This window comes from Hippoglossus hippoglossus, chromosome 3 (genome assembly GCF_009819705.1).
Source record: "Hippoglossus hippoglossus isolate fHipHip1 chromosome 3, fHipHip1.pri, whole genome shotgun sequence".
NCBI classification, from domain to species: domain Eukaryota; kingdom Metazoa; phylum Chordata; class Actinopteri; order Pleuronectiformes; family Pleuronectidae; genus Hippoglossus; species Hippoglossus hippoglossus.
The window spans coordinates 7,968,957-7,996,211 of NC_047153.1; the positions used below are offsets into that span (position 1 = coordinate 7,968,957).

At 41.4% G+C, this 27,255-nt stretch overlaps 3 protein-coding genes across 7 annotated transcripts in view; 2 read left to right on the forward strand and 1 right to left on the reverse strand.

Moving 5' to 3' along the window:
• The first annotated feature begins 409 nt into the window (after positions 1 to 409).
• On the forward strand, positions 410 to 9,167 carry LOC117754370 (KH homology domain-containing protein 4-like). 2 transcript variants are annotated; one of them, XR_004612409.1, is made up of 14 exons: positions 410 to 575; positions 1,394 to 1,658; positions 1,759 to 1,878; positions 2,026 to 2,102; positions 2,405 to 2,457; positions 2,556 to 2,752; positions 3,267 to 3,475; positions 3,988 to 4,048; positions 4,325 to 4,382; positions 5,230 to 5,465; positions 5,676 to 5,780; positions 6,805 to 6,890; positions 6,975 to 7,397; positions 7,508 to 7,639. XR_004612409.1 is itself a non-coding variant. In XM_034573185.1 (14 exons), exons 1-14 carry the CDS (start codon positions 517 to 519, stop codon positions 7,636 to 7,638), a joined length of 1,770 nt encoding a protein of 589 aa, XP_034429076.1. In that variant the 5' UTR covers positions 411 to 516; the 3' UTR covers positions 7,639 to 9,167. The 2 variants fall into 2 exon arrangements, 1 of the variants encoding a protein (XP_034429076.1); XM_034573185.1 differs by having other exon boundaries at positions 411 to 575; positions 6,975 to 7,087; positions 7,508 to 9,167.
• LOC117754334 (fibronectin type III and SPRY domain-containing protein 2) lies at positions 8,986 to 16,592 on the reverse strand. 3 transcript variants are annotated; one of them, XM_034573183.1, is made up of 13 exons: positions 16,398 to 16,592; positions 15,916 to 16,202; positions 15,558 to 15,653; positions 15,053 to 15,286; positions 14,529 to 14,551; positions 13,988 to 14,109; positions 12,784 to 12,948; positions 12,443 to 12,577; positions 12,112 to 12,265; positions 11,370 to 11,503; positions 10,836 to 10,968; positions 10,586 to 10,762; positions 8,986 to 9,595 (listed from the first exon to the last, which is right to left on the reverse strand). In XM_034573183.1, exons 2-13 carry the CDS (start codon positions 16,189 to 16,191, stop codon positions 9,346 to 9,348), a joined length of 1,899 nt encoding a protein of 632 aa, XP_034429074.1. In that variant the 5' UTR covers positions 16,192 to 16,202; positions 16,398 to 16,592; the 3' UTR covers positions 8,986 to 9,345. The 3 variants fall into 3 exon arrangements, with proteins under 3 accessions (XP_034429074.1, XP_034429073.1, XP_034429072.1); XM_034573182.1 differs by having other exon boundaries at positions 15,916 to 16,210; positions 16,365 to 16,590; XM_034573181.1 differs by having other exon boundaries at positions 15,916 to 16,211; positions 16,399 to 16,589.
• Positions 16,593 to 17,390: 798 nt separating this feature from the next.
• The window catches only part of LOC117754309 (WASP homolog-associated protein with actin, membranes and microtubules), an 11,989-nt gene continuing 2,124 nt past the window's right edge, over positions 17,391 to 27,255 (forward strand). For both annotated transcript variants that reach the window (XM_034573179.1, XM_034573180.1), the window contains exons 1-8: positions 17,391 to 18,126; positions 20,570 to 20,743; positions 21,821 to 21,971; positions 22,549 to 22,718; positions 24,245 to 24,446; positions 26,144 to 26,328; positions 26,866 to 26,952; positions 27,065 to 27,160. In XM_034573179.1, coding sequence (XP_034429070.1) covers positions 17,542 to 18,126; positions 20,570 to 20,743; positions 21,821 to 21,971; positions 22,549 to 22,718; positions 24,245 to 24,446; positions 26,144 to 26,328; positions 26,866 to 26,952; positions 27,065 to 27,160 — 1,650 coding nt within the window. In that variant the 5' untranslated portion in view covers positions 17,391 to 17,541. The remainder of the gene's footprint in view (positions 18,127 to 20,569; positions 20,744 to 21,820; positions 21,972 to 22,548; positions 22,719 to 24,244; positions 24,447 to 26,143; positions 26,329 to 26,865; positions 26,953 to 27,064; positions 27,161 to 27,255) is intronic.

Sequence of the window (27,255 nt, forward strand, 5' to 3'; positions counted from 1 at the left end):
GGTTTTCATATAAAAATATGTGATGGAGTAAGAGTTATATAATACTGTATTTAAGATTAACATAACTAAAACAATTAGGTTCTAAGCGCATTATATTTTTCAGCTGTTATTAGTAAACTTTCCAAGAATGTAGCATGTTTTTAAAACTATTTTAAAAAGCCACATTTGTGTGGATGTGTGTTTCCATTCTGAATTATAGACACTTTTGTTTCATGAACTAGTTCTGGCTGTACCTTTAAGGTCATGCTCGTGTACTCATTGTATTTTCCTGCTAATAACTTGAATGGCTGAAAATCCCGCATCGCTTTAACGCCCATGTTGTTTACACTGAGTGAATCTGTTTCCTAACGAGCCACACGTGTGGCGCTGAGTGAGGCGCAGTGTTACATAAGGAGGAAACCACGTCACTTCCGCCGGGTCACACATCGCGACAACTCGTCAGAAGAAGTCGCCGGAGAGCAGCAGACTTATGGCGGCCGTCGTCCACCACCGTCAACTCCACTAGAAACTGTTTTTATGTCCCTGCAGACCCGGTGGAGTGGTGCTATGTCTTCGGGAATGACTGGACAAACACCGTAAGTGTCCTTTTACTTTGTCCGTTTTCACTTTAGTTCGGTAACGCGAGTGTTGCTACACGGACCGGCTGAGCTAATGCTAGCCGCAGTGGAGCTTTAGCACCAGCTAGCATACACGGTCGCGGCCTGCTAATAAATGTTAGCCCGCGTGTTGTGATTTTTGCGCTTCAAAGTCAACAACAGTTGAATAATCTGGTTATATGTCATCAGAAAAACCGGACGCTTGAGTAAACATTAGATTCAAACATCTAAATGCCGTAAATATGAAAGTCTAAAACTAGATCCTAACTTGCTAGCCTACCTACCTTAGCTTTAGTGTTGGGCAGCGGTAGCTAACTGAACAAGCTAACTCGCATAGCCAAGAATAAATAATCCACCGTTTACCATTATCCCTGCTGATTTGGAGGGAAAAACCCAGGCTGTTTTTGTTATAGCGATTAAGACGTTATGAATCAATCATTTCAAACTACACCGTGTACTTTTGGTTCCCATCTAACGTGGCGCACTGTTTGGTACAACATCTACACAACGTGAGCAGTGTCGTTGTTTCCGCTGTTGACTGTTTCCTCTAATGTTTTACCCTTGTTTGGGGACATCAACGTGTAACATTAGCTCAACACGTGACATTTGTGGCCCCCCATTTTCACGACAGTTTAGTGCTTCAGCGGTTACTCAGGAAACTTTTAACGTGAGAAAGTTGTCATTGAAATCTCGAAGTTTTCAATAAGATCCAACTAATCATCTTAAGGCCTGGTCAGTTGTCTTTATTAAATGTATGTAATGCTCATGTGACTATGTTTTCGTGGTTTTATTCTCAGGTGCCTAAGCAGATGGGATCAGACGACAGTACCTAAACCGAGTGTGGACGTGAGGCAGCAGAGAAGCAGTGAAAATGCAGCCCACCCAGGCTCATTATCTGGAGGCATCAGCACCGCTGGTTCAACTACGACACTTTCCCAACAAACGGGAGAAAACCCTGCGCCTCAGGGAGGGGTTGAGATGGCTGCAGCCATGGCTGCTAAAATAAATGCCATGTTAATGGCAAAAGGAAAGCTGCTGACTCCTCCTCCATTACTTGCAAAGGTGTGCAATATTTGAACATGTGTTACAGATAACAGCATAAGTCTTGGTTATTCAGTCATTAGAGGACTTACAGTCTCCCTTATCATTTCACTTGTTTTAGATCACTCCAAAAGTGCCCTTGTCAACCACCACAGAAGAGATGGTAGTCACAGAAGTCGACATAAATGATGTACCGATAAATTGTCGGGACCTTCTTACTAAAGGCAAAACACAAGAGGAGGTAAGTGAGAAGTGGCCATGGCAGTGTTGCATTTAAAACACCACATTACTTTAGAAAATTGGACAATGAGGAAATAAGTTGTATTCAGTTTGAACAAATGTTTTCAAAAAATGCATATGTCTTTATTGTTTCTATCACCCTTTTCAGATCCGGAAGTGTAGCGGAGCAGTCGTCTCAACAAAAGGTCATTTCATGAGCGATACTGAAAAGGGGCATGGAATAGGGTATGTATTAAGACATAATCTTGTTCCTGCAAAAGTAGTTATCCATAATTTAACTGTCACATCACTAGATGATAGACTAGGAACATGTAGTTTGTAAAGAAATGTATGTTTTATTGTTTGGACTAGTTATAGCTATACAAGAATGTGTTGCTTACTTTCTTGCCAAGAAAATCCCAACAAATTTAGTAGAAGTGCAATGTCGTCAAATAAAATGCATGTTCATATTGGATAAAATTGTAAGTGTAATGGAAAAAATGTGTGTAGTTCTGTGTTCATGACTTTTCTGATTTGCTTTCTTTTAGACAAAGACCTTTGTATTTGCATGTCCAGGGAAAGACCCAAGATAACGTTAATAGTAAGTGGCGTAGTTTTTTTAAATGTGTTAAATATGCAGAATCTGTCATTGTTCACATTTATGTATCAGACATCTGAGTTGAGTTTTCTTAACATCAGAGGCTGTGATAAAGATAAAGGAGATCATCTCTGAGGACCTGTTGAGAGCATCAGGAGGACGAACAGTGCCGGTAATGCCTGCGCTCACACTCTACCCTCAGCCCCCTCGGCCTGTCAGCTCCTCTTCTGCACCACGGATGCCAAACGCCAACTCAGTGCCAGGCCAGGGACATCGGCCTTCAGCTCCTTATTCAGGGGTAGGCAGACATAATGTCAAAGTTAAAGCCCCTACACAGAAGTGTGGGCCGGCCCTATAAATGTGAATTTCATTGAGTGGGTGATTGCCTCGTTGCCCTCAAAGTGTATTGGTAGGTAGTCGCAGAATTCACCAGGGATACAAGTTAACATATGTAAAGCACTTTTATCAGGATTTGAAACATTCCCACATGACATAATTACTCAAAGTAACATGCATATAGTGGGGTCTCATGTTGAATATCAGTTCTACAGGGTTTATAATTGCATTAGAGTTAAGATTTTACAAGTGGAGGTAAAGAAAGTGAGGCGAGTGAAGACCATGTTGCCATCACTGATACCCACCTCCCACATTAAATAGCAGAGAGAACATCCCTGGTCTACAGTGGAAAGCCTTGGATAACTGCATCTGCTCACAAATCTGTTTTACTACTAGCTAACCTATTTAGATGTTAGTTAAAAAACTTAAATGTGCAGGATCTGTTAGTAAATCAATTATTTTTTTCTTATCCTCAGAGTTTTGTGCATACAAAGATCTTTGTGGGTCTGGACCAGACGTTGCCTTCATTTAATGTGAATGAAAACGTTGAAGGTCCGGGAGGTTCGTACCTGAGTCACATCCAGACAGAGACGGGGGCTCGAGTCTTCCTTAGGGGGAAAGGATCTGGCTACATTGAACAAGCATCAAAACGAGAGTCTTTTGAGCCTCTTTATGTTTACATCAGGTGTGTTCATTTTAAATACTCCCTTTTGCAAATGTTTCTTGTTTCCTGTTAGGATGTTAATTTAAAACTCAACAAAACTAGTGAAGATTTGAAGTTGATGATCAAAGATTCCTCTTTCAGGGGAAAAATATATCATTAAAATTCATATCAACATTGTTGTAAAATCATTAAGCAATACCTATTTACATTATCATTTTTGGAAAATCCATAGACTTCTTTTAGATGTTCAGTATAAATACAATCCAATGGTCGGTGAGGCTTAGGAAACCTGTTTAAATCACAAACACGATAAATCTTTGCTCACAGGGCCCAACTTAAAACTATTTGGAATAGAGCTAAAAAGATTGCAAGCTCCCATGAATTAAATATTTTGTGAATATCCATATGACATTCATTGCATAAAATGTTTTGAATCATGGGTGAGTTGAAGGAATAACCTAAATGCTCAAACTTTTTGGTGGTCTGTTAGACCTTTCCTGAATGTATTTCATCAAATATAACTTGTTTTACAGTCACCCAAATGCAACTGGATTGGAGAGAGCCAAGAAACTCACTGAGAGTCTGCTGGAAACTGTAAGTTTATGATAACGGTCATCATAAATAAAGATGTGGAGTGATTGGAATTTAATCATAGTCTAATGGGAGGTGAAAGAAAGTGAAGCTGTTGAAGTGTGTAGTTTTCACTGATACCCACCTCCAAAAGGAAAAAGTGGTAGCGTGAACCACCTGATCTCCAGAGATAGGTTTTGCGTGCTCTGCACCTACCCACAATTCAATTATTGAAAATGTATCGCTAAAGCCTTTTGGGTTTTTATCCAGGTATTTAAAAAAAAATTATTTTCCCCTCAGGTGAGGGACGAACATACCCGAATGGTGTCGGTGTACACGGCCACAGGCTCAACACAACGTGAGTATTCTGTTACACACTGTATCTGAAAAGGCAAATTCCAACAGGGTGCCCAAATAACCAGGTACTAACAGACTGCATTCTTCCTGTGGTGATTAATACTTTGACGTAGGGGTGGGCGATATAACGATTATACTCTATGTATCACGACTTTTACCACGTGCCATGTATAAAATGACTATCGCGACCATTGAGTATAAATTGTCATGTGAATGTTTTAAGAAGCATCAAATTCTCTGAGTTTCACTTCTCCTTTCTCATGCCCCTCCCAGAGCAGACAAGCCCCAGCGAGTTGACAAGCGTTCAGAGACGATGATTGACAGTTTGTTCATATTCTTTGAACACTGAACCAGACAAATCAGTTTACAAATGAACATGAGCGGCGTTAACGCCAGCGAGAGTGGAAGTGTGTGCGAGTTGCGTTCACGTGAAGCAGCCGGTCAGTGACTTTGTTGAAGAACAGTGGAAGCAAACAGTGCAAACAGAGTTCCCTCTATGATCCACAGCTCAATGATCAGAAGTCAAGCCCCGACATTAATCGACTTGAAACGAGGTCATTTACTCCGTGTTTTAAGCCTAAACGTCCGCTAGCTTAGCCACTTCCTGGGGACTTTTATGAATATAACATTTGTACAGTGATTTAGAGGAGATTTTAAAATATCAAGATATATGTATCGTCTTATAGCCTAAAAAAAATTGCGGTGCTTGTTTTAGGCCATATCGCCCAGCCCTACTTTGACGTCAGTAGTGGTTCAACAATAGGTTGAAATAGTTGGTCAAATTATTCAGAACACCCTGTTATCGAACATACATGCTGTTAACGCCACATTCTGTACTTTCATTTCAGCATACCCAGCACATGGATATCCACCTAATAGCAATTACTCTAGCCAGGGGTCCTGGTATAACTACCCAGCAAATGGGTATGCTGGTGGCTATTCAGCGTATCCAGGAGACCGTGGTTATTGGAGTAATGCAAATGGTCCACCAAGTCATTCTAACATGTCGACAAACCCTCCATCTTCTCAGGCAATGGTTCAGTATCCGGTGTGTCCTAGGAAACCACATCCCTATCTCGTCCAGGTAATTGATTAAAGCTGCCACGCGTACTATAGAGGGCACCAGTTTTAATCTGTGCACACACACATCACATAGTTCATAAAATGGATTGTTTAAGGTTTCTACCTCGTTTATACAGTACTCTGTACATTGCAAGGCCTTTGAGTAGTTTTAGTATTTTTTGCAACCCTGCTGCAGCATCAGTGTATGTGTGTTGGATTTGATCTACTTCAGGATCCTGGCAGCAGTGAGACAGTGGAGCCTGAAGAACCTTTAAAGACCCCTCCTGACTCGGAAAGTCCCAAACGTCAATTCCATGAGGCAGCTGAGGAGGAGAAGGTAAACTGAAGAGAAACACTCACACATGACTGAAAGTTATACGTAGCCATTTTAATACAAACATGTATTTTATTCATTGATCGATCTGGCAGTGTATTGTGTTTTTTTTTCTTTTTTTTTTTAGCCACATGCGTGGATTTAAGCTGTGCCACTGTCAGGAAAAAGATACAATGCCGACCATTTGGAAATTCCAAACATCACTTGACCCAGAAAGTCCTTCAGTCTCTCAGAATACAAATTTTTGAAGGTTTAGACCAATATAATCTAAATTTGTCTTTTTATAATGGTTTGAATTTTGCTCGTAACTTTAACCTTTGTCTACATACAGGGTTTCCCTGGAGTCTTAAAAAATATCTAACGTTATGTTCAGATTATTTTTAGCCTTTAAAAGTCTCAAATACATAAGAATATTATATACTAGGTCTTAAAGATGTTTAGTAAGATATTAATTATATTAACATTTATTTAATACAACCTCCACCACACAAAGTAGTTTGCAAGATTATGTAGTGTTTTGAGGTTTATTCTATAATCCTTATCTGCCGTACTTGACATGGGTCTTAATTCCTTTCATTGTGGTCTTAAATAATATTTAACTAGTTGAAACCTGTACCTATGACACAGGCTGAGTTGTCGGAGTACAACTTAGAACTTTCTTGTCCAGATCCGACTGACTCAGATAAATGGCAGATGTATGCACTGTAGAAAAGTATTTTTAGGGATCATGGCTTTAATATTTTTTGGGAATTTGAGTAAAGAGAAACAGATTTTAAATGGAGTAAAAGGAACATTTGGTTCCAACTAGTTCATTTCTTCAGTTTTATTGTCCCCACACATGCAAGACGACATTGACTGCAGTTCAAACAAGGGTTTCTCGTAGCAAACAAAGCTGAGAATATGTTTTTGATAAGGGTAAATGGAAAATAAACTTAACCTAATCCAGCCTTTCAAATAATTGGAAGCATTTAAGGTTTGAAAGTAGAGTTCTCACATGCTGAAGTTAAAAGTTTACATTTCATTTCAGCCAACCAGCCGCTCTCTAGAGGGTCCTGCTCATCAGGAGCCTGCACTTCCTGCCTCCAGTGTTCGAGAGGAAAAAGCTGTAGAAAGGTCTGTTAATAGATCTCATTTCCTTTGTATGTTGTTCTTCACAGATCTTGTGTCGTGTACTTACTGACATTCTTCTCTCTTCAGAATTCTGATGCCGCCGCCACCACCGCTCTTCGTGGCTCCTGCGCCCGTTGCACGCAAAAGGCCGAGAGACACAGACGATCAAGCCATTCTGCCCAGCAACACCGCGCCGATGGGTATGCATTTGTATATGTCCTAATATTCTCAGCCTGATTACTGGTGTCTGTTGCATGAAATGGCATCCCCCCCCCGTGGAGGATGGGGGAGGCGTGGGAGACCTGTGTGAATCTCTCCGCTGGTAGAACCCTCTAACACGGTCTTCTTGTATATGTTTTTTGTCTTTCCCTTGTTTTCTCTCTCAACATGTGTCCCCGGACCTGCCTGTTTTGGATGTGTGCTGTGCTGCCGTTTGATTTGATATCTTCTCCCCCCTGGCTGTGGATCAAACGAACTCAAAAACCACCGCTAACATGGGGCTCCTCAATGGTTTCCTTTTTGTTCTATTGCTTTCTCTCCCCCTCTCTTTGCCTCCCTGTCTCTCTCCCATGTCTCCTTTCTACTTGTCTCGTCTCTCTCTTTTTATTGTGCCCTTACAGGTGTTCAAGAGGATGTGTGCGAGAAGAAGTCTAAAGTGGACAAAGATGCATCTGGGCTTGTGCCCTATGGAGGAGACTCCTCTGACGAAGAGGAGGAGAGGACACACAGCAGTAAGACCGATAACTCCTAACCCCCGCCCCATCCCCACTGTCCAGGATACTCTCAGACAAACTCTACAGTCAGTATGTCTCCGCAGTTCTCAAACTCAGACCCCATTAAAGGAAAAATCCACCTTTGTGTTATCATGCACTGTTTTAAGACTACACCAGTGTTTTTTCTTGATTTACTGACTTTACAAAGAATTGTGGTTTTGCTTTTTTTTTTCTCTCGGTAAAATGACTTATTTGCTTCCATCCAAGCAGATTACAGTTGTTCATTCTTCTCTCTGGGGCGTTAAACCCCACTTGTTTGAAATATCTGGTGTGACTTTGTCCACAGACATCAATGTTGGGCCCAATGACAACACTTCGTGAGGTCTAAGCTGTTTAATATGGCATTGATCAGGATTGGGCAATCGTCATTGGCAATTGCTGAGATGATTCATCACTGATGCACGACACAATCACCAAAATAATAATCAAAACGTAGCTTTTTGTTATGTTTAGGTGGTGATGTCAATAAGTTACTCTACCTCACTTGGTGTCGTAGGCGCGTTTTCTTGCGAATTTCCTTTCACTTATGGAAAATCCACTTCTACCGTTTCAAACGTTGACCGATGAATTTTTGGGCTTCAGCTGAAAATGTGAGCCTGCTGATAATGGACCCGACTTGCAAAGAGACACTGACTACAATCAAACGCATGGAGAAGTGAACACAAACATTGTTTTCAAATAAAGGAACAGAGTGACTGACCCTGATTAATGGTGATTGATGAAAACAGATGAGCATGTACTGTTCCAGTTTTAAATTACTTATAAGCAGTTTGAAGATACTTTTAAAAAACCCTGATATGTTTTGTCTTTAAATTGGCACCAGCTTCTGATTGTTGCTTTCCTGGACACTTAATGTTTTTCCTTTTCTTGTCCTTTTTTTCCTTTGTGCACATTTTGTTTAATTTTTTTTTCCTCCTAGCTTCTCAGAATGCCTTTGATCCTTCACACGTTTGGTGTGAACCTGTTTTAGCCAAAAGGGTGTTTTTTAAATATCCACCTATTTAGCAAATGTAAATATAGATGCCCTGCAAACTACAACGCTGTTATTTGTGCATTTTGTTTGTGGCCACATGACATAAAATGCCACACATTAAAAACATTGTGGCTTAATGTCGTGTAGGACGAGGATGTGGTTTCAGAGAATATAAATCCCCTTTGTGTTCCTGTCTTGAAGTTTTCTCCACCTCCGTTAAACAAATGGGTCCAGAGAAGCACATCATCAGAAGCCAACAGTGTGGAAGTATTCATGGTGGATTTTTCCTTTTTTAAATATTAAAACTTTTTCTTTCTCTTTAAACACCTTCATTTTTTTTTTTTTTATTTTCCAATGCATCTTTTGTTAATCAAACAATCTCCTTATTTCCGCCTTTGGACATGTGGTCTGCTGCAGAGTAACTGATGATATAAGAACATATTGTAAAATTCAGTGAAACTTTTTCTTATCTTGGAAAATGGTGTTTGCCTGTTCCCATGGAATATTATAATAAAAACAACTGAAAACCCCTTATTCTGGATCACACACCTTTTCTACTGCAGATGAAGAAAAGCAGATTTTTTTTATGACTTATTGACGGCTTTTCTTTATTGGGGATGTCACAACTATTTTTTTAAGTATATAACGCCAGAGTTATTCCACTTCCTTCCAGGCTTTTCTTTCATCAGGAGTCCAGATAAGATTGCTGGTGTCAGATGAACGTGTACTGGGGAGCCTCTATGCTGTTGTGGACAGTGAGAGCTCCTGGGTTGTCCAGGCTAAAACAAGGCAGGACATAAGTTTGGAAGTGACAGTTGAAGGTGTGTAGGTGTTGTTCCAGGGCTACGTTGAAAAAGGACAGAGTCCCCGCCTCGTAGTCCAGCGCCACCCCTATCCTGTCTGGGTTCACTGTGATCCTCAGGTCAGGACTCCAACCGTTGTGCAGAAACTCATATTTGTGCCTAAAGGGTGGGGGGGGGGGAAAGATGCAAAGTTAACGGTTGCAGTAAAATGTTTTAAATATAGAACCTTTCCTCTCATTCTGTTGGGATGGTTTTCTAGCTCTGATAGTGAAGAAGATGCAGAATAAAGAAGACAACATTGTCTAAAAATAATTGTGATTGTTAAATCTTGTGTTGGCAGAATCTCAGATGATGCCCACAATCTTAACCATGATGAATTGTGTGATCGGCTCCTCTACGTGATTTACTCAACATGACAATTCATGTCCTGTTTTTTCCCCAAGAAGAGTTGTCATAGCAACACTTCAGGTAAAATATTCTTAACTCTGGGTCTGTCTCGGATGGGCTTAGTTTTTTTTTTTTAGGAAAGGAATAATTTTCTTCTGGCTAAAAATACCGTCTTGGCCCAGTTTCTGTGAAGTAGTCGTCCCTGAGAGCATCACTCAGCTAATTCAGATTGACTGAAAACTGCACCTACTTGGTTTATGCAGTTCTGTGAAAAAAGCCACTTCCCAGTTTGTCTTTCTCAGCAAAACAAACGAGAATAACAAGTGTTGAAATAGTGTTTTGAACTTTATACATGTTCAGTTCTGTTAATGACATTTAATGTGGAATAATAGAATTTTTGCACAAAGTATTTACTTTAGTTTATCTTTTCTTTCAAGAAATCCAATATGGAGAAAAGTATTGAGGTTCTAACTTTCCTTTGCCACGAACTCATGACATGAAAATGACAAAACAATATTATGGGAAAATATTTCATGTGTTGGAAGTTATGTGGGTTTGTGGGAACACATTTAATCCTTGTGTTTTCAAAAGAAAAAGTGATTCACAGACAAAGAAATGTACAAACTGCATGTTTTATAACTGACTAATGAAAAACTAAAAAAGGCTGTTGATGCACAAAGTATGAAACTCAATTGTGTCAAGCTGATTTTAAAGCCGGCTTCTTGAAAACAACATGAATACCCACAGATGTTGAGCTGTTACCTGGAGGGAGTGACGATGTGTCTCATACACCAGGACGTGTTGTTGGCTCCGAGGTACGAGCTCCTATCTGTGTCCTCGTATGCAACTCCGATCCGAAACTCCGTCCCATCGTCCACCTCGACCTCCCAGTAGTGTCTCCCTCGTACTGGAATCAGATCTCCCAGCACAGCCACACATCTGCACTCACACACGCTGATGTCACACGCTCTATATTCATCTAGAAGAGGAAATCTCAAACGTTCCCATTTACCTGGTGAAGGTTCTGTCTTCTAAGCCCATGGCACCAATGGGAAGCTCCTCGTCTCCATAGAACATGGTGAAGCCGTCCTCAGAGAGGGACAGGCAGGGGTGAGCAGTGTCTTCCAGGAGACGGAAGAATGTACCTGCACAGATAAACGCTCATTGTAAGAATGTGCAAAAAATTGTTTAAGTCAAAATTGCTTTGTTTTATATCTTTACAAATATCAATGATCTGATGAAATACAAATTTTAGCTATATATCTTTATGTATATATATTTTTAGGTCGTGTTTTTGCGCTTATTGACATGGGGAGAGAGAGTGGGGAAGATGTGCAGCAAAGTGCCGGGACGGAATCGAACCTGCGACAGTTGCAGGAAGGGACAAGCCTCTGTATATGAAGCACTATTTACATATTAAATGCAGGACTTTTACATGCTATGGAATATGTTTAGAAACTGGTGAGGCTTCTTTCCTTGAGCAAATGATATGAAAACTTCTTTGACCAAATCCACCATGACCAGGCTGACCCACGTGGCCTCTCACCTGTTGTGCAGACGGTAATGACGTCACTCCTGTCGCTGGGGCCGCCGATGTTAACCGCTCGCACAGAGATGAGGTAACCGCGTCCTGTCTGCAGCTGGATCAGACACTGACAGGTGGGCACAGCCACTATCGACCTGCAGGGGTTAACCAACGAGACCTGGGGCTGACATCACTTCCTTTTTTAAACACTTGAAATGCACAATAATGACACATTCTTAGACTTGATTTTATTCCTAAACCTGCACCACAATGTAAATAGCAGTGAAATGACATCTTGTCTCACAAACAGGGAGGTTCGAAGGCCCTTTGTCACATTTAGACCATGGACTAATCTCAATTATGACCGTTTTAATTCCTCCGTGCAAAATCACATGTACAGATCTTTTCAAATAAATGGTTTGACTCTTCTGTGAAATGACTCCATGACCCCAAATGTTAGGACAGAGTTTTAGCTGAGGCCCAAAGTGCTGCAGGAGCCGGAGCTAAGAATAGATCTTTCTGGGACAGAGTGTGTCTTGATTCAGCAGCCCTTAAAACCACGGGGCTTCAAAAATCCCAAGCAAGCACTGACACAGGCTTTTGTTTATGGACACACCGAAGCATAAATGCACTTTTAAAAGGACATTGAGGACTAATATCGTCACTGGCCTGTGAGACTCTGCGTATCCAGTGGAGCTTTCACGTCAGCGAAAGAACAATTCAATCTGGAGTTTTGTTTCTGTGTCAAATCAAAGGTTCTTACTCGGTGACGCCGCTCTCTGTGCCGTCAGCCCCCATCTCACTGAGCTCCACGGTGTAGGAGTCGACAGGGTTGGTGTTCCCTGACTCCCAGTGGAGCATGGCCGCCTCCGGGCAGCTGCTACACTCCCTCTGCTTGATCACTGGAGGCAAGGGCACTATAGGGGAGTGAGGATTCAGACTTTATTCTCAACATCATCAATCACGTGAGGCCGGGGTATTTACAGAATGGAGAGAAATACATGTGAAGATGGTGCGAGGGGGACGTGCGGACAACAGAACATTTATTTCAGCTGTCACAGGTCCATGTAGAGGTGTGGGGGGTCATCTATTACCTGTCATGTATAAGGCCTTCTCGCTGGCCGGGCTGATGCCTGTGGTGTTGGTCGCCGTCACCCAGAGCTCGTACTGGGCATCGGGCAGCAGATCTGTCACAGTGCAGTGAGTCTCCTTCACTTTTACTTTACTCACTAGGAGGGAAGCACAGATTTCATTGGGGCTGTTACTAATCAATCATTCCATCAGATTCCCACATCAATCAATCAATCAATCAAATTGTATATGTATAGCCCATATTCACAAATCACAATTTGTCTCATAGGGCACATCAACGAGATTCCCTTTCCAGCAGTAGATGGTGTAAACGTGCAATCTGCAGACGTGTCACGTGTTGTACCGGGTGGTGCACAGGTGCTGTCTGCCGGTGTGTCCTCCAGCACCGGTCTGTAGTACAGCTCGTAGTACTCCACCGTGTCGTCGGAGAACAGGCTCCAGCACACGCGCAGCGACGTCTGGGTGGCGGAGCCGGGCATCTGGGGGTTGATCACTGGGGCGGATGGAGCTGTTTGCAGATTGGACACATTGTTAACCAGCTCTAAGACGAGAGTGGAGGAGCAGTTTTTTACATCTTGTTCTATAGTTTGAGCTCAACGCTGACATGTCTGTGTTTGTGTTACCTCAGCCAAGCAGCTTATCTTTTCACCCCTGTCCACTGGTTTTTTTTTTTTTCTTTTTTTGTAAACAGGATTACGCAAAAACTACTGGACGGATTTCCACGAAACTATAAAGAGAGTATAAATGGAACAGGGGTCAAGAAAGAACCCATTCAATTTGGGTGCAAATCCGGGAATTTTAAAAGATGAGGGATGAGAGGATAAGAGTTTTGATTATGTGACTTAAAAGTGGAATTTATGTATTTATTTGACTCACAAAAACTCCTCACAAGATTTCCATGAAATGTTGTGGAGATCTGGACAAATTGGCCATTCCTTGAAATTACAGGATTTGGGGCCTTTTTTTTTTACATGTTCATCAAATAATTCATGGAATTTGATGAAAAAAGTTAATAGTTAATAATCGTGTAATACACTGAAATAAGCTTACGCAAAAAAGCTCCAACTGAACTTTTTCCGAATTTGTGCTGTTTCCTCTTGCTTTAATCTTCAGCATCACTTTTGCTTTCACCATTTTCTGCATGTCCCTACATTTATGACTCTGATTTCACCTTTTCTGACCAAACATCTTTCTGCTTGTGCAACCCACCACCTCCCTCCCCCTCCTGAGAGTTTCCTTCATCCACCTGCCGGCTTTACTCCAACACCACCAGTGATCTGGACTCTGGTGGGTCCTGTCCTATCTCCTATCGTCACGTGGGTCTTAGTGTTGATGTTTAAATTGATGGGGCCTAATCAACATCGTCTCAACTCTACACTCAACACTTGATAATTGACACTGGTGCTCACTGGTCCCTGTGCAGACCCCCACAGATTCCTCTAGGTTGTAATCACAGACTGTCCAACGTGTCCAAGAGCTCAATGTGACAGAGGCAACTGTGCAGGTATCGATAATAAAACTGAACTTCTTCTCTTTGTAAATCAGACCTGGAACAACATTGATGGAGTCCATCATGGTTTTCACGTGGGACAGATCGGCGAGTGGCGTGTCGAACTCGAGACGTATCGACAACGTGAGGTCAACCTCGTCTTTGGCAAACTCCTCGATTCTGGTCAAGGATCAAGAAACAAGATTGAACTAAGTTGCAAAGAAGCTTGTGACGTGGAATGATGCTCGCACTCAGCTCAAATGCTCAAGATCCACTTATTAACTTTTTCTTTGAGCTTTCAGCCACATTTTGTGATCTTCCACAGTAAATGGAACTTGCTCAGTTGTCATGGAAACAGAGATTTGTCAAGAAGCTAGCAAGTGGATTTTATGTCAAACTGATTTTTGCAAAGCGAAGACTTTACTTTCACACTTAAAATGTGTGTAATTACATAACATTAGTCTGAAGCTACAGGCAAAAACACCCGCAAACAATAATGCATATTGTGCTTCAAATATATATGATATTAGCCTGTGTCAATAATGCTTAGTCTGCAGTGTCACACCATGTGAAATACTCACTGAGCAGCATCACATTACCTTTTCATGGTGGGCATGACCGTCTGTCAACAAAGGTGAAAATAAAGCAACTGAACAACAGAGTCAATAAATGCACCTGACACACATTTTCCACTCATTAAACTGTGCAGTAAACTATTTCTCTCAATTTCTGCAATTTCATATATGTGCAATACTGTCACACGATATATACTGTTTACATTGTATATATCATTTTCTATAGTGTGTACATGAACTTATTTATTATATTGACTGAGTGTCTGTATTCACTGTCCCCTTCGCTGCTGCAAATTTCCCCATAGTGAGATTAATAAAGGATTAACTTATCCAATCTTATCTGATTTTAGGAGATAAAATCATCAATATTTCATTTCCATAATCACTAATTAAAAAAAAATCCTTGACTGGGGCCATTTATCATGTAAGCAACTGTATTTGACTTCCATTCATTGTACACAGCTGAACCAAAACTTACCCTGAACCTTAACCAGGACCTCAGAAACTATGTAAAGTTATGAGGTAAAAACACATGTACACACACACACCTTGAGAAAAAGCCTTTTGTCCTGGCTGCGGTGGACCTCCTGGGCCGCCTCAATGAGCTCCTTGGAGGCGTCCAACGCTCGACCACAAGCGAGCAGCTGATTGTACAGAGCCTCCAGTTTGCTCTTCTTCTCCTCCTCCAGTCCAGCCGCCCGCTCGTCATATCGCTGAGACAACGTCAGCAGCACATCATTGTAGTGCTGCTCCAAGTGCTGCTCCTTACGGCCAAAGTTCTCCTGTACACACATTCATATGATCAGAGTGGCACAGTGGATAGATTTAGACATTTGTTATGTATTAAGCAGAAGAGGGAAAGAAAGAAAGTGAGGAGGGGGCGAGAGATCAAGGAGGGCAGTCATTGAAACTGATGTGTTTGGTTCTTTGGGTCAAGTAACAAAAATAAGATCAGACATCTTGAATCTGTCTTTGAGTTGAATCAAACAAAGTAAGTGCTCCAAAATGATCATGCACCAATAAAATAATCAGAAAGGACGTTAAATCTGTTACCTCCACAGTGAGAAAGATTTCCTCCAGATGACCTGCAAAGTTCTCCATCTCTGCAACCTTCCCCTGCAACTGATTCCTGGTCGTGACAATCTTTGTCTGAAAACAATTCAAAGTCACACATCTACTTTTTTCTCTCTTTTACACTCGAGCCAGTAACCAAAATAAACCATTTCTCAGCATGTGTTTGTCCACAGTTCTTAAAGGTTCAGTGTGTAGAGTTTAGTGACATCTAGTGGCGAAGTTGCATGTTGCAGCTGAATTACCTCACCTCAGTGTTTTGGTTTGACAGAAGTCAGATAAATTAAGGAAATGTCATGATTCATTCATAAAAAGGCCAAATCAGTGTCGGTGTCCCTACCTCGGTTTCTCCCTCCTTAAACACATCATCATCATCGAGTCCATCTTCCGCCCCAGTGGGAGAAGGACTGTCCTCACAGGGCTCGAATCGAAGGGAGTCGTCGGTGTCGACGGAGAACCTCTGGAAGGTGGAGATGTCCCGGGTCGCCCTCCTTCCTCTGTCTGATGCCACACTGTGGGGATCCATGGTGCTCGACCCGCGGCTTAACAACTCCTGGTGCTCAGCCTCCTCTGTGATCACGTCCAGTCGTCCTCCTCTGATCTCACACAGGTCCATGAGGAGAATGACTGTGGGACGACAGAGGTTTACAACTCGCTTTAAGTTTCTGATACAAGATCATTTCAACTCAACTCATTTTATCCTTTAACTATAAAACCAGGCAGTCAGAATATTGTCAAAACAACTGCAGCAGATATTAAAACAAGAGCTTGAGTTTTCTCAAAACCTACATTCTTCATTCACTGGAACACAGGCGGATTTACCTGAACAGTTCACCGCTCCAGTCTGTTGTGAACAACCATGACTGTCCAACCGCTCGGAGCAGTTCAGCCCTCAACCAGAGACAGAAATAGATGGGACTCAGATTACTGTCACAGGAATGTCAAACATCCACACAGGGAATTATCAGTTCTTCAGTAAAAAGTTACACCAGTGAGAGGTTTTTGTTTTGTTTTGATACAATTGTTAAAAAAAATTAGGGAATTAAATGAATGAAAAAAGTCCGTTTGTTGATAACGTTGCTATTAGGAGCTGGAAACCCCCGAACATGTGACTCAAAGGTTAAAGTTCAACACACTGCCATCATGATGCCTTCGGAATACCTCGTAAATTCCCATTTCAGCAATTCAAACTCTTTTGAACGGGGATTATCTACGTATTTGCTCGTTCACTACCTACATCAGTGTAAAGGAAGGCTGGCCGTTTGTCGACACTTAATAAGAACACATCATGTTTAAAAACAGGACATAATAAATAACACATAAAGCTCAGGCTACTTAAATCTACAGAGTTTGGTCACACACTTGATTATCTTTCAACCATTAAAGTAATAATAACAATAATAACATAATAATAATAATCTTTATTTGTATATCACCTTTCATTCAAGTAATGCAGCTGAGAGGGGTTTTAATACAATAGAGATACAAAATAAAAACATCTTAATAAAATAAAAACATGTTTACACAAATAAAAACATGTTAAAATGTAATTCATATGAGAGAACAGATTTTAAGTGACATAACAACATTTAAGTTAAAATGACCTTTAAAGGAAAAGGAAATAAAGAAGGAAAGACGTAATATTAAATAAGAAAATGCTTTGAAAACAGAAAAGAAAGTGATAACAAAAATATATAAAGTGCGAGCAAGTGTAATGTTAGTTTGAAACTGAAGTAAAGATAATTTTTTTAAGATTTCTCAGCTAAATCATGTTTGAAAAACTTTTATTTTCATTAAAACTGGTTAAAATTGTAGTTCAACTTCAGTTCTAGTGGTTTAATGTTTCGTTTCTCGGGAATTTCCGGATGTCTCCTCCGGTCCCTGAAGGCAGCCGACGTCACACAAATGGCGGACGGTGTAAACAACAGCTTCTCGGAGGCCGAGGTGACAAACACCAGATTTTAAGATGAACAACGCGGAGTGCGAGCGGCCGGACAGCCTGGAGGGCTGGGTGGCCGTCCGGAGCAACATATTCGAGGAGGCCGAGACCTTCAAACTGGGCTTCATCGTCCAGTGGAGCGTCATCGAGTCCAAGTTCGCCGTCACCTGCCACAACCGGACGCTACAGCGGCAGCGGCGGAGAGTCCCGGTGTCCGGGGACCATGAGGTGAGCTGGGCCGGGCTCTTCTCCGTCAGCGACCTCCGACACATCCACCAGCACTTCACCTGCGTGGCGGACGTCCTGGCCGCCTGCTTCCCGGACCTGGCCGACTTCGAGGAGGGCAACATCTGGGACCTGCTCCTCTTCAGCAGCCGGAGGTCCGGAGCCGAGGAGGAGGAGGACGACGTCGGCCGGGACTTCGACAGCCCGTGTCGGAAGCTGGAGAAATATTTCAGCGCCGCCATCGACATCTGCGGCCGGAAGATAGTCCTCGACACGCTGTTCACCCAGGACGAGAAGGACGTGGACGAGTACTTCGAAAACATGCAGGAGTTCAAGAGGAAGACGATGCAGGAGGAGATGTCCCGGGTCAAAGGTCAGCTGAGACAGGTCAGTGGGACACAGAGGCTTCACAGCTGGATGACACACACATGTAGGGGTCACGTGTGTTTGTATATACACACACAACCCCTGAATCAGTTCTCCTGTAATGACCCACATCCTGTTTGTTCTTGTGTTGTCAAACTGCATCATACAGAGGTTTGTGTTCAGTGTTTATCAAATCTAATCAAATCACAGTCATTGTTATTGTTATAGTTATAGAACTAGTCATAGGGCTCAACCATCCGTACAAGGAGCTACATCCTCTGTCCTTAACCTTCATTCATATCAAATAAGACAACTCTTGAAATACTTGTTATACCCTGATCGATATCAACATTATACTAGAGTGTGGGGCCCCGAGCCTGGGCCGAGGTTGGGCCTGGTTTAGACGATTGAATTGGACATTTTGAAATAACCAGGTCTGGTAGGTCAAGTAAAGCAATAACCATGTGCCTGAGTTATATAGATTGTATAGATAGATTTCTGGGGGCAGATGCCGATATAAGGGAGTAAAGTATTTCCGTTACCAATATATCAGGCGATATCTATATATATATATATATAGCCTTAAAATTAACTGCAATGGGCCCGGGTTAGGTTCGGACACCTATTGGGTTCGGGTCGGGCTCAGGTCGTTGTCTCTCAGACGGGTTCAGACAGAAAAGTGCGGCCCGAGTCTCGCTCTAATACATATTGTTAACGTATAAGATGTTGTTATTAAACCCTTGTTACAAAGATATGTGACAGTTTAAGCTTAAACATTATTACAAATAACTATGAATAAAAAAGAAAGTCCAGTACAACATGATATATAGAATTTGAATTAAGAAAATAAACAAATATCTTCTTACATTGTTTATTATGTAATAAAAACCTTGACATCTGTGCATATCAGAAAACAAACAATGATACTGATTTGTCTATGAAAGGCTTTTATCAGCTGATTTTATCTGCCACTGATAAATCAGTCAGACTGAAGTACTTGTAATTTACTAAAGTACTTTAATAAAGTACTCACTTAGTGATATTGCTGCTTATACCAAAGTAAATAATCTTCTTCCAGAAGTGACAGTTTCAATAAACACTGAACATTATAACCTACATAAGGATAGAGTTTGTTGATTGGCTTTTTGTAAAAGACTAAATTGGTTAAGCTGTATATTCACAATATACTATTTTATGGTTAAATACATTTTCAATCACTAATGAAGCAACACAGCACATTATGTTTTTTGTCATATAAAATGTATAGGATCTTAATGTGATTTATTAAAGCTTATGAAATCTCTGTGAGCTTTAGAAAGTTACCGTGCAGGAGTAGCACCACACAGTGGTGTTACAAATGTGAAACCAGACTTAACCATGACACAGCAAACTCGTGCTCACGATGAGAGGTTTATAAAGTGGCTCGGTGAACTGAAATAAACACTAGTTATCAAAAGGAGATTGAATAGAATTAGATATGTGCCTGTGTGTGATCTGGTTCAGTAGTTTTGGGGAATTGAACTCGTTTTCCTTCTTTCTCAGAGTCAGAAACTAATGATTCCTCAGGACAAACCTATTTTTGTATTTGTTGTATTGTGACTCAATGTCAAACATCAGTATTTGGTTACCTCTGCTTAACTACTGTGTGTCTATATATTCAAATACCACAGTGAAAGTTATCTAGAAATTAAAACAAAGTAAACAAGGGTTGAGTGAGGAGGTGGCTTGTACCCGGCATTTGAGAGGATGCTCTCAGTCTCAAACTTTGCTCTAGATGTTGTAACACGACCAGCAGTGATATTAGTTGTTTTTCATCAGTGACCTTTTTTCCTGCCCTTTGTTTTCTTGTTACTCAAGTAAACCTACAGCATGCTGGGACTGTTTTCTTGAGACTGTGACAGAGCAGGTATAACTGGTATTGTCTGTACTGTATGGGCCTGTGTGTCTTTGCATCAGACGTGATGAGATCACATGACAAAGAAAAAGTATTTTCATAATCTCAAGCTGCTTTCTCCATGTCCATTGCTACCAACATTACCTCAGCCCATTCTGCCCTGTGCCCTAGAGCAACACTTTACTCAGTGAACAAGCTGCACACAGCGTCTGAGATGTGCAGGGGCTTCAAACCCTCCATTTAAAATGGTTTGTTGATGTGAGGAAACAAATTAGTTTGAATTCAGTGGCCGAGTGTCAGAGAAATGATTCCAGTATTAAGTTGTATTGAAACACAAACCTCTGGCCTCACCAGTCATCCGTCAGCCCACCTGCTTTTGGAAGTTGTATTGATTGTCATTTTATCTGCTGATATTGTTATGAAAAACAATTCAGTGCAAAATGTATCTCCTCCCCCCCCCCCCCCCCCCCGATTCCTCTGAGATATAAAAAGATCATCTCCTGCAGAGAGAAAGGATTGAAGCTGTGAGCTCAGAGTGAACCGAGGTAATGGTGTTTTTCATTTTCACAGCTGCTGCAGAGTCACGGCAGCGCAGACCGAATGGTTGCCCTGCTCGGCATCTATGACGAAGAGGACGCGGCCTACCAGGACCTGGTCACTGTGGCCACCACCTTCTTCCATTACCTGCTGCAGCCTTTCAGGGACATGAGAGAGCTGGCCTGCCTCTACAAGATGGAGATCCTGGTAAATACAGCCTTCTATTCACGCTTCTTTGTGGGATGTGATAAATTAAGTTGTTTTGAAATCTAAATCCTCAATAATTCTCATCAGGCACTAATGACTTATGCAAATACATATTTACAGCCCCTAAACATATTTTAAACTTGTGTAATGCGACAGGATGCCAGTTCTTTTGTATATGCTCACAGTAAACACTGTCTCCCTCTCACATTAACCTCTAACTTGTGGCCTTCATTGTGGAAATCTGACAATAGTGACGTGACACTCACAAACGATCCAAGTCTTTTCAGGGGAACCAAGTTGTGGGCTACTTGAGCCATTCCTTTTTTAATTGTGTCTAGCTTTCACCGCCCTAAAGAAACGCCACCCCCGGATTTCTGTTGCAGAGAGGGCCAAGGGGCAGATGATTGATATAATTACTAATAATTACTAACTAATTTAGTTCTGTTAAACCTAGTCCACACATGCAAAAAGAAATAAGTGCCATGTCCAAGTTGGATTTTCAACAAAATCTCACCCTATCATTTCATTGTCCTTGTGATAATTTCACACTTAAATCTAGTAACCTCCACCTCCAAAAAAAGGAATAATGAGTGGCTTCTGACTGGCTCTCGGAAAAAGGAACGGAGCTATAAGATCTGGCTGCCTGCAAAGAGAAATTCCCATCACTGATGTACACTAGAGATAGATAGATCAGTAGAGTGATCACTTCCAGTCTAAAAACCACCAGTAAAAAGTCTCTGCAGCTAGAAACAAACCTACACACACACACACACATGGTGGCGGAGTGATTGATACAGTGTTATAGTTCATCAAGTTAAAATCAAATGAAATCAAATTTGACATCCTCTCTCCCAGGACGCACAGAAGAGCAGTAGATGCCACGTTTAACAGAGAACGTCAACAAAATAAAAACATTTGAAACATTCATGAGAAAAGACGCTGTCTAACATCGATGGAGACGTGCATCAATGTTTAAAACACGTATGCATTAGTTTATGTGTATGTGGGCCAAGTATCTGTAAGAAGTTTGCATTAAATCACTGAGTGTAAAGTCGTCCACATACTTGCTCCTGGCAGAAGTCTTTGGAGTTTGAGGACTTGGGTCCTAAGAGAATTGCAGCTCTGGAGACGGAGGCGGAGGAGTGGAGGACGAAAGCAGAAGACGCCGTTGCCTCGATCCAGGACATCACTGTCACCTACTTTGCACAGACTTCAAAGGCGCTGGCTGGTACAAGTGGCTGTGTTTATTTCTCTTATTTGTGTGTGTGGATGAATTAATTAAGGACTTTCTTTGCGTCATTCCTCGGAGCACAGGAGGAACAAAATGTGGTGGAGGGTCACAAGTTGCATTGCAGCTGCAGACAGATAACATGTTAATGATAAATGTGATCTAATATTCATGTTTGTAAAAAGTCAGAACAAAATACACATTCTTATCCCCTTTTTTTACCCAGTAGTACATTTTTCTTCCCTTATTTATATTAAAATGACCCTAAATTCTTAATTGTTAATTAAGTAATGATTGTCTGTAGAAGACTAAATATACCTACTGCCACTGCCTGTGGTTTGTAAGACAATTAACTATTTCGAGGGTTATTCTCTCTTATGCTACTTCACTATATCTTCAATTATGGGTAAGTGTAAGTAACTCTGTGGCTCCAATATATGTTGTACTTAGCATAGATCTTAAATTTATTTCAGTCTGATCTTACAAGGGTCTTAAATTTAACTAGTAGTAACCTACAGTCTGTGCTTTTGTCTGACGCCGACCTACGTGACTGACCCTTGTGTCCACACATGTGCAGGGATGTTAAAGCAGATGCAGGAGGACAAGTCTCGTTTTGGAGCTGCTGCCTGGGCGTCCGCGGTTCCCCGACTGGAGAAACTACGCTTCCTCTTCGCCAAAGAAACGCTGCAGCATATGAGAGCCGCAGAGATGTGCCTCAACCGCAAAAAAGACGGCATCAGAGAAAGGGTGTGTGTCTTACAGTTTCGTTTTCCTTTTCTTAAACAACAGTTTGTCTAGTCGTTCTGTTATTAGTCATCGCAGTCCAGACTGTTGTGTTGGACTTAGTTGTGGCTGTTCCAGGCTTTAGTTGTCATTCAGGTCTTTATTTCCAGGGCCAGCGCTGCTTTTGTAGTGGCTGTAAGTCTGACGTGTGCACTTGCCCCAGTGTGTCGTTCACTTGGTATTCCAGTGCGATGTGAATCTCTAGCTTCTGGAGCCTTTTGATCTATTTATAAAGCCTCTCTCCTAAAACACAGAATCCCCTTGATACACCCCCAAAACCTGCATGCATGAATAAGTGAGTGTGTCTGTACTCAGAATTTGCCGGTCGTATACATATCTGTGAGTACAGGGGTGTATATACTTCTAATGTTGGGATCACAGTATTTTGGGGAAACTGTAGTGAATGTACTCACTGTCGTATGGTGTCGTGCTGTGAAGAAAAAAGAACACCCTCAGCACCTTCACCTCCACGTGGCGGCATTATTCATCCGATTTAAGCGTCTTAAAGAATCAGGTTTCAGGATGCTGGCAGAATCTACCACCGTGAAATCAACATGTGCAGCTCACTGACGTCTGCGTGAGCGTTTATGATGAGATCAGTAAACTACACCTACTCGGATTCGTGTAGCTGCAGAACTCGGTAGCAGTGTTTAGTGCCTGCAGAGGTCACAGCCTTTAAATTTACTGTGTGTGATTATGTTTGTTTGAAATGAGCTGCATACATGAATAATCCCAAAGGAATTCAATCACTGCAGCTCTTGTGTCATCTTCAAACAGTGCGTGTGTTCATATTTGACACAACTCAAAGCATTTAAGGACATAACACATGCTTTGAGTGTCGCAGCTCATTGATTACATATTAAACATTAATGCTCTATTTTATAAGTAGCTGTTGCTCATTTCATCAGTGTGAGAATCAACATGCAGAGTTAAAGCTAGTTTGAGATAAAGTTTCAATCAAAGGCCCTCTGCTTTATATTTGTCCGATTTTTGCATTTTGTGCATTTTTTTTCCAACTGATGATGTAATTGAAACCAGAGATTATTTAAAGGTCCACTGTGTAGAATGAGCCCTTTATATGTCACATTTAAATCTGCCAGATCTGGATTTTGATTTGGCTCTGCACCAAATGTCTCACACTCCTAAATATCAGTCCCCTTGGCATGTCTGATTTTTGTCATCAAGATCCATGAATTATTCTCTGGGAAATCAGTCAAAACAAACCCTCTCGCAAAGTGTAAAAAAATTCCACGCTAAAATTGTATTCCGCCAAGATCCTTCAAAATCTCTGTTGTAATCTTGCTGACAAACAAACAAACGATCAAACCAACGGACAGCGGTGAAAACATGAGCTCCCTGGCAGAAGCAAAGAATGGAAACCAGAAGCTAAATCAAAACATATGACGGTTTCAATGATGGTAAATAGGTATTCACAGTATGTACATAACAGACTTCCACCTGTAACTTGATATTTTTCTGTTGTGTTGCAGCTGAGCAGCCTGTCCGGCAGAGAGCACACAGCTGATTCCAGGTCTGCGTCTGACGATGGCCAGCAGCCGGACAGCGTGGACCAGCTGGAGCTGCAGTTCTACGAAACTCAACTAGAACTGTATGACACCAAGTTTGAGATCCTGAAGAATGAGGAGCAGCTGCTGATGGCTCAGATAGACACAGTGCGACGGCAGATCAAAGGTAACACATGTAGCTCACTGCTGAACAGCAGGAGGGAGAAGTTTGAAACATTACACCTGTAGAGGACTTTTAATCTCTTTGAAAGACGACAACGTCCTTGTGTGATCCACTTAAAGACACTCGAGCAAAATGTATTTAAAGATCAGTGACTGATATAGATCATTTATATTTATAATATAGATCATATGAATATTGCACCGTAAATCTAAGTGATATGATAAATATGATAATAAGCACTTAAAAAAATAAATAATTTAATTTATGGATGTTCCCTTAGATGTTCCCTTAGGATAATGATATCCTCAAAGTGTAAATCACTAAATCTATACATTACTAGTTATGATTCAGGTGGATTTATTTATTTTTGGACCAAAGTTGAATAATTTCCTGTTGAAATTAGTCGACATGCACCTGTCTCCTTCACCTCTCACACACATCTCCACTTCCACGACCCTGCAACTGTCTCCGGGAAATGTGTTGAATTTTAATTTGGTGGACTGCTCCTTTATAAATGCTTGTGTGTGTTTGTGACTGTTAACTTCAGTTAAGCAGAAATACTAAACACATCTTACAGTATAATTATTTCAGTACAGCAGAGCTGAATCAACACCTTTCTGACGCAGTGTCATGATTAAAAGTTACACAGATTCATTACAGTGGTGATGTGTCGGATCACATCATGTACAGGGGCTTTTGTTTTTCTGCTCATGGGTTTTACTTTGGGGAAATATTTTGTTCATGTAAATACTTCTCTAATTGCTCCTTCTGGGACATGTGATGTTTGCGTTGTGTGTTGTGAACATGCTGTGTGTGTGTACCTGTCTGTGGTGTGTGTCACTACAATGACTGGTGTCAGGTTTATTTCCCAGACTGAAAGCAGGAAAGTGCAGCAGGACAGAAAAAAGAGATGTGAATGAGTTTGGGGCATATTTCAAAGTTTATTACTTCTACCAGGAGGTTGTGTTGCCTTTGTTTTTCTGTTTGCCAGCAGAATCACACAAAACCTTTTGGCATGGATCCGGATAAAGGGTTTTCTTAAACATTTTATTTTGACGAATTTCTTTGGGAATAATTTTGCATCTTGATGAAGAAATCATGCATCTTTACGGGACTGATATTTAGGCATTTGTGCAATTTAGATCCAATACCTTCCCATAAGCTTTGTATCTTAGAAACCTGCATTAAGAAGCCCAGGTTTACATTGCAGAAATCTACGTGTCTATCTGGTTTCCTGTAAACACTCGATTAAAGACACAAGTTTCCTTGTTGAGATGTTGTTTTCAGGAAATAATCATAGTTCCTTTTTATTCCATTAAGATTCATAAATTATTCCCCCGGAAATCTGAAAATATTAAAAAACGGAAAAAAAATTCCTTGTTCCGGTTGCTTATCTCGATCTGAGCCATATTCGAGTGGCTTCTTTCTTGGCCTGTGTCCCATCCTTCTACCAAGTTATGTTGAAAACCGTTCAGTAGTTTTTGCCTCATCCTGTTGACAATCAAACCAACGGACCGGAGGCGAAAACATAACACAATAGTTGCCGTCTTCTGTTTTGTTGTTGTGCCACAACTCCTTGGCTTGGTTGTCTGGTACATGAGTGTAGGTATTCCATATTTCATGAACATAAAAACACAGTTTCTTTGTACGTGTACCCGTTGAGGAGCTGTCAGAGTGACTGGACTGCATTTGTGTTTCAGAGCTGAAGGAGGAGGTGGTTTACTACGACGTGTGTGAGGATCCAGAGGAGCTGCACAGCTTGTTCCACACAGGGATCCACCAATCAGACTCTCCGGCTGCCACTCACCTCAAAAGACGCCTACAGACCCTGGAGGCCAAGAGAGGCAACATCTGCGCCCGGCGAGCTTATCTCCGCAACAAGAAGGTGCCGACAAGCAGCGCTGACATTCACTCTCTTTTCAGCAGACATTCTCTCCCCCATTAAAATGATTTTTAGTGACATTTTGCTGCTTTTCAAGGGCAAACGTATTGATCTGTGAGTAGTAGACAGGAAATAATGGGAAACGTCAATTAAAAACTATGGGGCTTTTTTTTTCCCTACTCTTTATCTGCTTTCTGCCCAAATTTCCAGATTTTTTTTTTTCTTAAAATATCTATATTGTTTTATTTTTAGCTCACCGAGTAATTTAAGAATATTTGACAGTTGTTTGCTCCCTCTCCTGGCTGCTCATTTGTTTGATTAAAAGAAGAATTTCCTGATTAAAAACTCCCGCAATCCCATCCACTAATCCACAGGGAGCAAGAGTCACAGGCACGATTATTTAACAATGCTGCAAAAAAGATGAAAACTCTTACTGTAAATTAAAAAAACTGAACTGTGAAGGACGTGCGAACACCTACTAAATTCTAATTCACTTTTTTATATGAATATTAAGGTTGTTCATCTTCCTTTGTGTTTTAGGATCAGTGCATGGATGCTCAAGGGCAGAAGCATCATGCGGCCAAGCAGAGCTCCACAGTCTTCAACCAGCATCATCATGTCCATCTGGTACGTCACCGACCCCACAGAGAAACTGTTGCACTGGCAAAAGGCCGCAAAAGAAACTGTGTCTGGTCTTTTCTCTCCAACACCTCTCACTGTCTCCCTCTGTTGTCTGCAGAAACGAGAGCAGAAGAAAGAGGAGGACGATAGGAGGAAGACGTGGGTGGACCAGGAGCGAGAGAAGACTCTGAGCAGATTACGATCCTTCAGACAGGTAAAGCTCTCTCATCTTCTCCTGGTTCACCCCCCCCCGCAGCTTCTCCTCTTTTTACCCCAGAGGCTCCTGATTTACACCAGGACAATAGTTCA